Consider the following 16257-nt stretch of genomic DNA (forward strand, 5'->3'; position numbering starts at 1 on the left):
TTTGCACACACTGACTGGGATATTTGATGACAATAAAAAATGATTGTGGTTTCTCTACTGTTTTTGTTTCTTTGTTTTGGTCTGATATTGCTTTTGTGATTATGTTCTTTAAGTCATCCTGATTTAGAGAGATATACTGAAATATTTACAGATAAAGTGATATAAAGCTAGGAAGACATTTAAAAATTATTTGAGTAAGATGAAAGGGTATGAGATGGGATAGGATACAATAAATCAAGATTGATCCTGAGTTCATAGTTATTGAAGCTGATTAGTGGATACATAGGGATTATTATACTCTTCTGTCTTTTTTATGTGCTTAAAAGTTTAGAAATAATTAAATGCTATGGACAAGAATATTTGGGTTTAAATATGGAGTGAACATTTGCTCATTATATCCTGGAGCTACTTAACTTTCCTGTGCTTCATCATTTCCATCTGTAAAGTGAGGAAATGAAAAGAATCAGGATTAAATGAGTTAATACATCCAAATTATTCATCAGTGACTGACCCTAAATAAGCACTAGCTAATAGCTATAGTTACTTTTAAATTACTGTTTTTATTTTTAAATCTGGGCTGAAGCTAATATTTTTGAAGAATGCAATTTGACCAAGAAATCTGTTCCACAAAAAACCTCCCCACTTTTGTAGACTGGGTAAACAGAAACCAATTATTGCTTCTCTAGAGGAATATCAAACTTACTAAAAAAAAAACACCTTACAACATAATAAGAACTAATCAAATATTTAGAGGGAGGAAGTAGCTTTATTGTAATTATAATGAATGGGGAAAATCAACTAGTTTACCATGAAATTTCTGTTGGTTTAAGATTGTCCAGAGAGCTAATTCAGCTTTAATCCCAAAATTATTTTCATTTCCTCTATTGATTAGAATGTTATCTCTGCTTCAAACGCTTTAGCCATGAAATCATATTACTTAATTTTTGTTTCCTTTAAATTGACTAATCCATAAAGTATTATTTTGAAGATTTTAGTGAAAATTCAGTAAGCAATTTGGGTCTATATTACTTACTTTTACCTTTTTAAGCTAAGTGTTTTTAACATATTGGAAGAATCAATTAGTATAAGTAGGAATAATTGACAAATTTGCTGAGAAATGGTGCATTACTTATTGAAATTGATGGAATTATGCATAAAAAATTAAGTTATTTTGTGATTTATCACTGTCTTAGTTCATTTGTGTTGTTCTAAAAGAATACTTGAGGCTGGGTAATTTATGCAGAAAATAGATTTATTTGACTCATGGTTCTGCAGGCTGTACAAGAAGTATGGTGCTGTCATCTGCATCTGATGAGGGCCTCAGGCTGCTTCCACTCATAATGGAAGGGGAAGGGGAGCTGGTGGGTGCAGAGATCACACGGTACAAGAGGAAGCAAGAGAGAGCTATAGGAAGATGCTAGGATCTTTTTAACAACCAACTCTCAAGAAAATTAATATAGTAAGAACTTACCTCAATCCTCCATGGAGGGTGTTAATCTATTGATGAAGGATCTGCCCTTATCACCCAAACACCTCCCATTAGGCCCCACCTCCAGCATTGAAAATCACACTTTAACATGAGGTTTAGAAGGGAAAATTATCCAAACTGTAAGAGTCACCTTTGTTGTGCAGTTGATACAACTAATAAAACATAACAATAGATTATTATCTTTAAAATGAGAAAGTAAGCTATGTATTATGACAAATGTATGCATTGATTACTACAAACTATGCCTCCCAAACCATGGTGAACTTTATTATATGTGACGTATGCATGAATATACAGTGCAATAACATAAGCAAAGTATTAGTCATGTATTAAATTACTGGTGAACCACTTTTCAGTATTGTAGAAACAATTTAAACAAATTGCTTTAATTTCAGACTATAAGTCCTTTCTAGTTTGTGTATTTAAGGAGGATAAGTGCCATTGCCATATAGAGGACTACATTTTATTTAAAAATATCAGTGCTAAAAGTGTGTTTTATAATAGTAAGTAAGAGACTTGAATATATAGTTAGGTTTTTGTTTTTTTTTTTTGAGGCGGATTCTTGCTCTGTCACCCAGGCTGGAGTGCAGTGGCACAATCTCAGCTCACTGCAACCTCCGCCTCCCAGGTTCAAGCAATTCTCCTGCCTCGGCCTCCGAGTAGCTGGGATTACAGGTGCCTGCCACCATGCCTGGCTAATTTTTATATTTTTAGTAGAGACAGTGTTTTATCATGTTGGTCAGGCTGGTCTTGAACTCTTGACCTCAAGTGATCCACATGCCTGGGCCTTCCAAAGTGCTGGGACTGCAGGCATGAGCCACGGCGCCAGGCCTAGTTATTTTGAATTTTAAAGGAGTTGTATATAAGATAATCTGGAAGTTAGAAACATATTTTACAGTGAGGTCTGAAGTTTAGGTCTTCTTCACATCATGAATAATGTTTACACACAGAAACATTGTCCAATTTTCACTTATTCAGTGAAAGAATTGGACAGTGTTTCCATGTGTAAACTTTATTCATGTCTGGCAACATTGAATTGAACACTGCGTCTGGTGAGGGGCTCAGATTGCTTCCACTTATGGCAGAAGGGGAAGGGGAACCAACAGGTTCAGAGATCACATGTGGCGAGAGGGGGCAAGAAAGAGCTTCAAGGAGGTGCTAGGCTCTTTTGCCATTATTTGTGACACTTACTTCATTGACATTTAAGTAAGCATGAAATAGCAAGTAATTTATCTTTAATGTAACTTAAAATCCACAGTCAAACATTTGGCCATTTTATGCATTGCAAACAAAAGCTAATGATGACTGGCTATATGTTCATCTTCTCAGGGGTTTGGTTATATCACTGTCTTTATTTACTGTGAATATGATGAAAACAATCTGCTTATGCAGTTTAATCCTTTTCAGTTTAGGTAAATAACTGAAATAACCACAGAAAAGGGTTTTCTTTTCCAATAAATAGAGATTATTTTAATGTTCATTCTAAATTGATATGGGTCAGGATAAAAAAAAAATCAGTCCAGTTAAATGCCTAGATGGAATGAATAATAAGTTACTATATAGATAATTAAGGAAACAAACAAAATACAAAACTTGTATATTTGTGCACAAATATAGACCTTTTCAAACAGAACACATTTTACATGTTCAGAATAGAAAAATTTTATGTTAGCTGAGTCATTGCCAGGAATCCACAGTTGAATCAAGACAGCTATGTGAGTTTCAGCTTTTATGCTAACCTAGCATAGGAACTTGTTCAATCAAGGACTTCTATTTATTTCTGTCATTTGCATTTCTCCTCCACATTTGTGCTATTTTTCTGTTATTTATCTTGGCTTCTTCTGTTAGTCTTTTAATTTTTAAGTTATAATTTATTCTAACTTGGTTTTCTAGTATTTGCTTTCTTTTTCTCTTTGCTGTATTCTGTTTCTAACTCTAATTATTGTACTATAGTTGACAACTGCTAAAACAAAGTAAACACAGGGGAGAGCTAATTGTATCCTTCCTTGAAATTTTATTTTTCAGGACTATGCTGAGAAGGAAAATACCATAGCAAAAGCTCTGGAAGATCTGAAGGCAAATTTTTACTGTGAACTCTGTGACAAGCAGTACTATAAGCACCAGGAGTTTGACAATCACATTAATTCATATGACCACGCTCACAAGCAGGTAAGAAAGAGATGTGAAAAAATTCTGGCATTTCTGGACTTGTGTAATAGTTTTAATTGTGTAGACTTTATGAATATGATATGATATTCTTATTTAATTTAATTTGCTGTACACTTTTGAAATATATCATTCTGGGATGATAATTTGATGACTTACAGCAAAATCCTTTTTTTTTTTTTTATTAAAAAAAAGGCACCAATAGCAAAGTCTGAAATAATCAACATAAAGAAATACCATTCAATTGCCTTTTAATGAGTAAAAGTGTTTTGAAAACAATATTCTACAAGTGATGATCCTCTTATTGTCCTCAAATGTATTGTTTTAAATATTTAAATCAATAATTAATGCATTATATTATATATTTATTATGTTATTTATAAATGTAATATATACATATATTTATCAAAGTTAAATAAAATTTAACATAGTTTTCCGTAGAAAGCATTTTGGATTTAAGCTACTATGAAAACATGTGAAAAAAAGATTGAGTGTGCTACAAATGGTCCTAGGTTATTGATTGAGTACTTAATATATCTATGATTTTGTTCATTTTAATATTTTCATTTTATTGTCAATTATAAATCCCAGATTAATTATTACTATCAATTATAAATCCTAGATTTTTCAACACTCTATGTAAATGAGTTTTAAATAGTAGTAATGTTATAAATGTAGTTAATACAAATTCCACTTTCTAATATGCCTTATATTTACCAATGCAACTTCATTCATTGTTTAGCTAACTTGATACAATACACAGTATTAGCATTAATTTATAAACATTTTCTATTTTAGCTATCACCCTCAAATACCATGCTGAGTACTCATTTTGATATGAATTTAAAGGTACATTTTTAAGCAGTTGAACCTGCCCTAACTTTCTGTTATATCAGAGTTATTTATTGTAAGAAAGAAAAAGTAGGGAAAGTGATCATGTTAAACGATAATGAACCAATTGTGTGTACTTCCTTTGCTGTCAATCCTGCAGTCGTTCATACCAACTACACTGTGCTTGGAGAGGATGGTGTAGGGAAGAATTTACCCTTCAATTGCATAGTTCACTGATTAATGCATACTTAGCTTAATGATCTGTCCTTGCCTTTCTTTCCCCTGGTAGTAGATCTGTTGGCCCACTGGTTAAGGGAAAGGTTTTGATGGAAATATTCCTTTTCTTACATAAAAATACATACATAAGTGTATCATTGCTTGATTTGAACATTAACATTCATTAGGAAACGGTATTATTTTGTGATAATGTTACTGACATTTGTTTTATCAAATAATTCTGGAATGCTCTTTTGAAAGAGTTTAAGTCTGAGAAAGTCATTCCTCTGATTTTTCCTATGTATCTAAAAGCCTGAGTATATTACTACACATATGTCTCATTGTGTAAAGTAGGTATTTGGAAATGCATGTGTGTTATAAGAATATCTATTATCATTTGCAAAAGAATGCTTCATTTAGCCATATGGCTGTCTTGAAGATAAAACTTACTAAAGTTAGCCCAAGGGCATTTTCAGTTTCTTATTCTTAGTGAACTTAGTATACTATATATTCTATACAGAGAAGTTAAAGGGAATTTGGGCTGGATCTGGCTTGCAATTTTGGTATTCTAGAGGCCCACCTTTGACAATGCTCAGAGTAATCAAATCCTAAAAACAGCTACTCGATCAAAATACTCATAAACTCTGGTAGACAGCACAGTCCTAATTGATTAATTCAATGTGATATGATGTTCCAGAAGCTAAAAATATTAAAATCTATAGAATCTTTTATGCCTTCCCAGTAAGATAATAGTGCGTCTTTGAGCGTGTCTTCCTAGAGAATGCTCTCCTTTTTCTGAACAAATAACGTCATCACTATGACCATCAATATATACTTCTACCACATGACTCTAACACATTGTTCACTTTGAATGAAGTAGAGGGGGAAACAGATTGGATATAGACAATTCAGATTTTTCTCTCTTGAGAACTTGAAATTGGGATGTGATTAAAAAGAAAAAAATGCCTAATGTCTGATAATGGCTGTACTTGACACTTAAAAATGTAGGGATTGTTCAGTGGTGAAGTTGATTAAAAAGCTGAGAAAACTGGTTTGCATAAAGAGAGAACAAAACAAACTTAAAAGAGAATGAGATACAAGTGACTCTGTGACAATTGAGAGTATGGAAATAGCAATTTTGGTTCCTAATGACCTTCAGATTCCTAAAAGCTGTCTTTCCTACAACTTTTATGCAGATCCTGTCCTTGAGTTTTGAGAGACATTTCAGCTTGCTGCTAATAAACATACTTAAGACAAAGCAAATGAGCAAATAAAACGAAAACTCCAGCTTAATGCTTATTAATACCTGCAACCAAAAAAAAATCTCTTCATAAAATATTAAGCTCTCTGAAGATCAAAGCAATCTTTTTGGTTTCCCATAGAAAATACCTTTACAAGAAACAGGTACAGGTTGAGTATATCTAATCTGGAAAGCTGAAATCCAAAATGCTCTAAAGTTTGAAACTCTTTGTGCGCTGAAATGCATGATGCTCAAAGGAAGTGCTCATTTGGACATTTCGGATTTTGGATTTTCGGATGTGGGATGCTCAGCTGGGTACCTATAATGCAGATATCCCAAAATCTGAAAAAAAAATTTCTGAAATCCAAAATACTGGTTCCAGCATTTCAGATAAGGGACACTCAACCCATATACTCAAAATCCATATGGCCTTCAAATTCCTAAAAGCAGTCTTTCCTACAACTTGTATGCAGTAAGTGTCACTTAAGCACTTAAGTGTCATATGGGTACTTACATGGAATTAGAGCACTTCCTGAATGGAATTAGAAAAAGGCAAATTGTGGATACTTCTGATGCATTCATTTCCTACAGAGATATGATACCAAGGGCCAATAAGTGAATGGAAAAAGGGAGAAGGATTTATTAATGGAATGAGTTCTAACCCTGTCTCTTACCAGCCATATGACTTTGGGTTAAATAATCAAACGCCCAGTGAACTCAACTGTCTATTATTAGGGAAATTAAATGAGAGAATGCACATTAATATGCATTGCAGAGTACATGGAAAATAGTAAAATCTTAATATTTAATAAGTTTTTATTATTATTACTTACTAAAATTTTTTTTCTCCTAGAATATTTGGGACACTGACAGTTTGCCTTTGAGACGATTCTTTATTTAGGCCTCCCAGTGAGGATCTGTTTTCACTTCATGTAGGCTAATAGAGTCTTTAAAACACATCCAGGTAATCTGGACCTAAGAGCTGTTGTGAATGCCTCATATATCTTTGCAAATCTGTTATGACAGAATATGTGTTGCTTTGAACTCTAAACTTCAAAGGAAATTCGGTTTCCTTTCATCCACATTCTCTTTGCATAACTTTAAAATCTCTCTCACTTATCACTAAGACTTGCTAACAGAGGGTTAAAAAGAAAGAAGAAATACAGGGGTACAGATATGATTACAATAGCTCACAAATTACAGTATCTTTGTTTGAATTTTTTTTTTAACTTTGTAACTCAAAAGATGTTTGATTGTAACCCTTTTAGGGCAGGGACTCTTTCTTACATGCCCTTATCTTCCCGGTGTCTAGTGAAGTGTCTTGCACAATTTAGACACAATTAATGCTGCTATATAAATAAATGTAAAAAGGCTAGAATCAAAATTCATTTTGAGATTTTATATTTTATATTCTCCAGAGTAAAGCAAAGTGTAATGCTTTCATTTTTAACGTTACAGATATATGTGATTAATCTTTCTTTGGAAAATGGAAAATGATGAATATGACACTCGGGATAGTGGTTACTTCAAGGGGTGATGTAGGGTGACGGGATACCATAGGAGACGTTAAGTATGTGAAATATGTTCTAATTCTTAAACTGGATAGTGGTATCAGAGATATTCAACTTAGTTTATAATGCTTTATATGATTGCATAGATCAAATACTACATAATAATTCATTAAAGGAGGAAATATCATGAAAAAAATCCAATATTTTGATCTCATACTCTCTGAAACTCTGCTAACTCAAATATATAGAAACTGGAGAATTATAATTAGTGCTATTGTTAACTCTTCCGTGTGCCATTCAAGTCGTTCACTGTTTCTTAAAAAAATACACAATTTAGACACCCAATTAATGCTGCTCATATATATAAATGTAAAAAGGCTAGTGTCAAAATTTATTTTGAGATTTTGTAATAAGTCAAAATTTTGTGGTAGGTAAGAGCTTCAAAAAACAAAATGATCTATTTATGGATTTAAACTTAGATAAAAGTATTTGTAAGGAGAATATTACATATGAGGATGGTGTGACTGTTATAAGATGAATGAGTTATTCGAACATCCATAAATGTCCATCCTTCATAAGAGTAATGCTACTGATGATAATAATAGCAACAATTTACATATAATATATGCACTCTATAAAATTCTTCACATGCATAAAACCATTTAATCTTGATATAGTTTGGATTTACGTTGTTTTTCCATGTGAGAACATGATTTAAGAGCAAATAACACTTTCAGAAATGCCTTAGAATTTTCACTTTCATCAGAAGAGCATACAAGATACTCTGAAGGACTCTTCTACTACAAAATAAATAGATCTTCCACAATACAATTTTCTTAACTCAGTTGCTGAGTTCCTATAAAGGATGATATCTCCAAAGAGCCCCTGCTACCAACACCACCCTTGGAGGCTGAGGAGTAGGAAGCTACTGGCTAAAACTTGGACCTACAGTAATAATCACCTACAAAGAGTGAAATTGAATGAAGAGTAGATACCACTGTGAGCTTTGTAACCTGGAAAGTGAACTGTGGACAGCAGTTGGTAAACTCTGATGATGATTTCTGGGTTAAGATGAAAGCTGCACTTCGATCTTGACTGAAACATAGAAATTACTCCAGCAAAAAACAAACAAACAAACAAACAAAAAACTCAATTTAGATTTTCCACTGAATATTATTAACAAAATAGGAATTCACAGCCAAGGTTTTAAAAATAAACATATATATATACCAAGAGAAAAATCGCCAAGAGTGAGAATTAACAGGAAAAAATTACTTGGGTATTGGATTCATTAAATACAGAATACAATATATATGTATGTATGAAAAGTTTAAATTAGTAAAAAGTATAACGAGAGTAACATCAAAGAACCTTTTAGAAGGACAGTGATGAGTTTTATAATGAACATGTAGAAATGTCCTAAAAGCAAACCGTAATTGTTTAAAATTAAATAGTTTAAGAAAATAAAAGATTAGTTGATTTAATATTTTAGTTTAGTTTACTAGGAGAATAAAAACAGATGAAGAAAAATAAAGTAGGAAATGAAAGACCTTTATCAAGAATTACTCAGACTGTATCACAAGGAAAGCAAGAGCTAAAATCTTATATGTATCCAGAGTGAAGAGATACATGATTTTCAAAACAGAATAGAGCAATCTAGAATTTGAACACAGAAAATTATCATTCAAGAATTAAGAACTAATGAAGACCTACTTCTAGTTTCTTTTGAAAAAGATTGAAAAAGCTCACTAGTTATTAAAGGAAACTAAGATGCAAACTGCATTTAAAAGTAAATGTTTTCATTAAAATGTTATAAATATCTTTCATTAGATTGGCATTTATTTCATAAAATTTAGTAAATATATATGAAAATCTATTTTAAACCAAGAATAAATCTTACTTCTGATCTGCTGATCAGACAAAAGCTATCTAACTTTCATATGAAGAAACATCAGTCTTTGTGATGAAATACCAAACACATTCTTTTTAGGAGTATAGATAAAACAAGAATGCCACTATTCTTTGAACAGTATACTGAGGTCGTAGAGCAACAACAAATGAACAACAAAATAGGGATTAAAATGCAGAAACAAAGCTATCAGTATATTATTCACAGATCCTATGATGGTCTAATGAGAATTTGAAAAGTTGTCTGGCTATTATATTGCATTTCTGGACTTGCACAAATTTTGAGAAAACAAAAACAAAATTAAATACCAATGAGAAGAACAATAAACCATATATGATAAACCTAAATGATAAACCTAAAAATGCCATACAACTTTGAATTAGGAAAGTTAGAAAATTGTTTTTAAAATGCATTAAATGGAAGGATAAAAACCTGTTCACATATACATATAAAAATAGACATAATCATAGAGACACCAATTTGCCCCAAAACTGACCTCAGATTCAACAAAGCTTTTAGTCTAAACGTCAGTATTTTTTTGTGATAAACTTCTCAAGCTGATTCCAAAATTTTTATATTAGAATGAATACGGTCCTGAAGAAATAACTAAAAGTGGTGAGATCTTGCCTAACAGTTACCAAGACTATTACACACAGTTCTGCATTCTGAAGATGTGTTTTTTTGATACAGGTATAGACAGATTGATGAATGGAACAGAATACAGAGCTGTGACACAAAGATTATATTTAGAAATTTATTAAGTGACAGGAGCAGAAAGCAGGTCAGTAGTGAAGGGATATACTTTCCAAAACTTTTTATTTGATGATTGATTATCCTTATTTTTAAAAAAGATTGATCTTTTCTTCATAAACAAACAAAATCAATGTCAGATGAAGAGTTTAAAATTAAAGAGGTTAAAATGGAAGTCAAAACTTTATATATTTTTTAGGAACATATCTAGGGAATTATTTTTGTGACATTGGGGTATATAGGTAAAATTTATAGAAGTATTAAAAGCACATGCCTGTAATCCCAGCACTTTTGAAGACTGAGGCTGGCGGGTTGATTGAACCCAGGAGTTTGAGATCAGCCTGGGCAATATAGTAACACTTTGTCTCTATAGAAAATACAAAAATTAGCTGGCCATGAAGGGCCGTGCCTGTAGTCCCAGCTATGCAGGAAGCTGAGGTGGAAGGATCGCTTGAGCCTGGGAGATCGAGGCATCAGTGAGCCATGATCGCACCACTGCATTCCAGCCTGGGTGACAGAGCAAGAACCTGTAAACAAACAAACAAACAAACAAACACAAAGTGTTGTGTGAAAGTTTTGTAAGTTTAACTGCATGTAATATGATATTTATTACTAGAAATTTGTAATAACATAAAAAGGCAAGCCAGAAATTGGGAAAATATAACTGCAATTTACAAAACCAAGAAGAATTTAGTATTATGATTTTATTGTAGAAATATGAACACATACGAAAAACAGAAATGGCCCAGTAGAAAACTGAACAAAAATATTTGAGGACATTTTACAAAAAAGGAAACACTAAAGGCTTATATGTGTATTAAAAATTGTTCAAAAATAAGCGACAGTTTTACAACATAGATTTTAAAAAGGTTGATAATATCAAGTGATAATATGGATGAATAGAAAATATTACACATCATTTTTGAAAGTATGATTGATTTAGCAACTCAGGAAAACAATCTTGTAAATTTATATGTTAACATATTAAAAGAAAACAAATCCCTAATGTTAATTCTAATAGGTATGAACAACAATATTTGTAAATTAATTAGGATATATTCACAAAATGCAAAATTATTCTGCAGTGCAAATTAACTGTAGGTATGTGTTTCATGAAAGAATCTTAGAAATAAAAATAGTGAACAAAAGATTGCAAAGACTACACCTTTTTTATATTCTTCAAAGTAAAGCAAAATGTAATGTTTTCATTTTCAAGGATACAGACGTGATTAATCTCTCTTTAGAAAATGGAAAATGATGAATACAAAACTCAGGATAGTGGTTACTTCAAGAGGTGATGTAGGATGATGGGATACCATAGGAGACGTAACCATGTGAAATATATTCTAATTATTAAACTGGATAGTGGTATCAGAGTTATTCAACTTAGTATATAATGCTTTATGTGATTGCATACATCTCACATCACATACTACATAATAAATTAAGCCAGGAAATATCATAATAAAGCAAATATTATGATATCAAATTTTCTGCAACTGTCCTATTACAGATATAGAAGCTGTCTTAATTTCAGGGAAATACTAACTCAGTAGTAAGTGGAGAATTATAATTGATGCTATTGTTAACTCTTCCTTGTGCCATTCAAGTCTTTCACCATTTCCTAAAAAAAATTAAAATATCTCCCCTGTTCAGTAATTATCAGAATAATCTTGTTTCAAATTTTGTTTTGTTAAACTTTAATCAATATTAAAATAAAAATTTCTATGAAAAATCAAAAGGCAGTGGCATATTTCCATGTCTCTTTCTCTTTTATCATCTGCCCATACCAGCCTCTTTTTATTAATGTAAACAGTGCTCAGATTTCTGTCACACTTATGTTCTTATAGCATGTTTTATTCAAAAGCCCACAGAAGCACAGGATTTTATTAATGCACATAAAATTTGATTTTATGCAGATAAATGTTAAATGCAAATCATTATCTTAAGCTACATTTGCACTAATAGTTAAATTATTATTGTAAAAACATAGGAAATACCTTTACGTAACAGGAAATACAGTATTTTAAGGATAACTATACATCTCAATATTCTAGGATGGTCTCACTTTCTACCACTGTCCTGATTTAATTATGAAAAGTCCCTATTTGGATAATAAATAATATGATCACAATATGTATGTTTGTGGAAAAGCAGCAATGTTTTTGGATACTTTTTAAAAAGATGGAAGTCTAAAGGCAATGGCCTAGTTAATGTGACTCTTCAAGCTAGTATAATGTAAAGTTAAGAGCTATGTGTTAGATAGAGTTTAGATATTTTTGCCCCTGGAATCTCATGTGGAAATTTGATCCCTGATGTTGGAGGTAAGACCTAAAGGGAAGTGCCTGGATCTCTGGGCTGATCCTTTATGAATGGCTTGGTGCCATTCTCATGGCAACGAGTGAGTTGTCACTCTTACTTCCCAGGAGAACTGTTTGTTGAAAAGAGCCTGGCACCTCCTCCCTCTCTTTCTTGTGCCCTCTCTGGCCATGTGATCTTCCCATGCTGGCTCCCCTTCTCTTTCTACCATGAGTGGAGGCAGGCTGAAGTCCTCACCAGAAGCAGATGCTGCCCTCATGTTTCTTGTACAGCCTGCAGAACTGTGAGCCAAATCAGCCTCTTTTCTTTATAAATTACTGAGCTTCTGATATTTCTTTTTAGCAACACAAATGTACAGAGACAGTGTCCATCATAAATCAGCAATATGTACTTAATTCTCAATTTCAAACTTTCTAAGTGATTCTTTCATATAACAAGATAATTAAAATAGTTCTCAGTAAAGGTATGTCACTCTGAATTTTAGTCATTGACATTAAAAAAAAAAAAAAAAGGAAAGCTCAGAATCAGGTAAAGAGAAAACAATTTCCTGTAGACTTCTTCATCTGCCCTTAAAGTAAAGCCATAGTTGCGTCTGTCCTCTCACCTGGCAGCCTATGGGCAATTCAAAGTTATTTTCCCTGTAAGAGATTTGTCACACTGATGCTTTGAAGAGATAGAAAAGGGAATGATTGTCTTATTGCTGCTGCCCCTCAAACATCTTGATTTTTGCTTTAGTGGTTTCAATGTAACTGAAATACCTCCCAACAGGCACTGAAGTGACCTTCACTTCAGCAAGTCAAGATTCCGTGCTTTGCAGCATGCTATTTTGTTCTGCCTCAGAGGAAGTCAAGGTCAGGCCAGGTTGTTGGAATGTTTTGTTTCTGCCAGGAATTCTATTGCTATAGAAATGAAACAGATTTAGCCCCAAATTTGAGCATTTCATAATAATTTAAACGGCTGTTTAGTGATCTGACACTTAAAGGAATTACTTCTTGATATTTGGTAATAGAAATATTCATTTGTGGGGAAACATGTACTAAAGCTTAATTTAAAAGTAGGAGATACTGGCAAGGTAATGCGCAATACAATCACTTCAAATATCTTCCCTGGGATTTTTTGGTGTGTATGTCGTGCGTACTGCAATCTAATTGAACTTCTGATGGTTTTTATTTTAGCCATTTAGAACATTGTTCTCTTAGAACAAATTAAAGACATACAGTTTGCTCCTACAGAGCCCTCAAACCCAGAAATATTTTTGCTCCAAGAAATGCACACAGGCACATACATTTACATATATATAGCTAATTATAAAAATGTCCTATTTTGACATTTCTCATTTAAAGCCATAATTGGGATTGAAATAAATTGTATATTTTCTCTTGAGTATGCACCAGACTCTGGATAAAAGAATCATTTCTAGCATCTGAAATGTTGCCATTTTCGTACACCTTCCCCAAGTCAACCTTATGGTTCTTCCTTCCCTTCCTTCTGCCATCTCCTTTCAGGTGGATGGCTGTCTATTGACTCAGCCCCTGTAGAGGGTAGGGAGCAAAAACTAAAACTGTAAACAAAGATTTCTGTCCTGTTACCTAAATATAATTATTCCCCACCAAAAGAAAAAAGAATGCAAGAGATAAATGCATCTAATTTTACAGATTTCATTTTATGAATTCAACTTAGCACTGTAATCCAATAAAAGTCCTACCACGTTGAGTTTTTACCACTAAAACTTTTATATGCATTAAAAAAACTATAAGAAAGCCAATTAGAGTCAAAGTAATGCATATTTATTTTTATTTTAATAACCATTTATTAACTCTTGGAAGTATATTTTTCTTATAGTTTACATGATGACTTGGTTGGTGGTATCAGTGAAACTGTACAGCTTTATTTTACTATTTTATTTTTAATGCACTTTTTAAATGACCATCCTTTAACAAATACACTTTCTGAGAATAAATCTGTTTGGGGAAATAGTTTGTGAATTTATTGTATCCTTTATTCTGTATAGATTTACTAATACTTTATTTTATTTTAAAGAAATTGAGACACCTTCTGGGAATTATTCTTAGTAAGTTCAAAATTTTAAGAAGAAAATTCATCCAGGAAAAAATATGCAAAATCTAATATTACCATCATGTGGAGATTTAAGAAGGGTACATCCCTAGAATCAAAATTTTTATCTCCTACTAATCCTATCAAGAACCAAACCTTAAATTATCTGCTGAAAGGATTATCTCATAATATATTTAAAATTCTCCTGGCACCTATAGAAACTAAGATGTTAGGATTTTTGCTCTCTATGGTAAGAGATAGATATCGTAAATAGCAAGAAAACTTTAATTCTAGTTGAATATGAGAATAACCAGAGAAGTTTTTAAAAATAGCATTCCCAGAGTCTGGTATAGGTCCATGCTACCTTCTTTCTTTGAAGATTTCCAGAAAATTATAGTTTGAGGCCAAGGTTGGAAAAGAGAGTCAAAATGCCAAGGATCATGAGGTTACTGTTACTTCCCCTTTGATGATGTTTCATCCTTCTATGATGCAGAAGAATAGTGAAGTACATCTCCACTTGTTTCAGAATACTTGTTGAAAAAATAATATGAAGAAAATAAAGAGAGAAACAAAGAGAATGGAGAGAAGCAGTTAAGCAAGGGTATTGTGTTCTCCTTTCCCCAGGCATTGACCCGTAGAAGGGGAGATGCATTACAAAGATACAAAGAAAGTAGGGACTCTGGACAGAAAGTGTCTTTTGGGCAACTTGCTCCACACCAATTTGTAACTCAGCAAATATCAATCTCAATTTGACAGCAGAATGTGTTATGCAACAAGTTTGTTGGTTGGCCTTCCCAGATTGCTGTGTTTAAATTTTCCATTAATGTTGCCAAGAGTTTCTCTTTTACTCTCTTTAGAGGACTAATAAGATAACTGATTTGAGACCTGGTGATCCTGCTATGGACAACAAAGAAATGCAGGTAGATTATATGAGCCAAAGAGTAGGACTGAGGGCACAACTAGACTCAGAGATGTCTATTTTACCAGGGAGAACTACCACAAAGCTGGGTTTGAGTCACCTGAAGAAGGTTACTGAGTCTTCAATCAAAGTTGTAAAAATATACAATGGGCTATACTAGCTTCCGACTTCAATAATGGAGGCAGCAATATGATATGTGATTAGAGGAATCAGGTATTTTATATAGAAAGCGTAAGGATTTTGGTTGTCAAAAGGACTTATAAGCCATCTCCTGGCCCTCGGCATGCCCTCAAACTAGAATATTTGGAAGGAGCAAGGATCATAAATAAGAAATTGAAGATACTTAGCAGTTATCTCAAAAAACTTGTCAGTAAATTATGTATTTAAAATATGTTGGAATACTATTCATTTTCTACAACTCAGTGGAGGATGGCTCAGGTAAACATGAAGGTAATTTATTTAAAAAATAAGAAAGCAAAAACGTATTTTCACATTTGTGATGTATAGAAAATTTTCACCCAATATGGTTACATATTTTACCAATGAGCCCTATTATTATTGTTGATAATAAAATTTTTTTTTATTCTTTAAGCTATGACAATCACCAGACCATACCCGAATTTTCAGAAATTTTCAAATTATATCAAATTTGATCATGAATAAAGTCTATGGAATCGTTCACTTATTATGCTTACCTATCATAATATTTACCTATATTTAAGAATAAGATGAACTACACTTAGAAGTCATCAACTAGTGTCTTGAACATAACTCACTCACAATAACCTGGATAACTTATGATAACAAATTATGTCTATACTACTACAAACAAAATGATGCCTCACGGAGTAC

The 16257-nt window shown here is 32.5% G+C and overlaps 1 protein-coding gene across 1 annotated transcript in view; it reads left to right on the top strand.

Moving 5' to 3' along the window:
* Positions 1 to 16257, top strand: part of ZNF804A (zinc finger protein 804A) — a 343303-nt gene that overhangs the window by 263845 nt on the left and 63201 nt on the right. The window contains exon 2 of the mRNA XM_003823521.3: positions 3515 to 3658. Within this exon, the coding sequence (XP_003823569.3) occupies positions 3515 to 3658 (144 nt within the window). The remainder of the gene's footprint in view (positions 1 to 3514; positions 3659 to 16257) is intronic.

The sequence above is a fragment of the Pan paniscus genome, chromosome 13 (assembly GCF_029289425.2).
Source record: "Pan paniscus chromosome 13, NHGRI_mPanPan1-v2.0_pri, whole genome shotgun sequence".
Classification (NCBI taxonomy): Eukaryota; Metazoa; Chordata; class Mammalia; order Primates; family Hominidae; genus Pan; species Pan paniscus.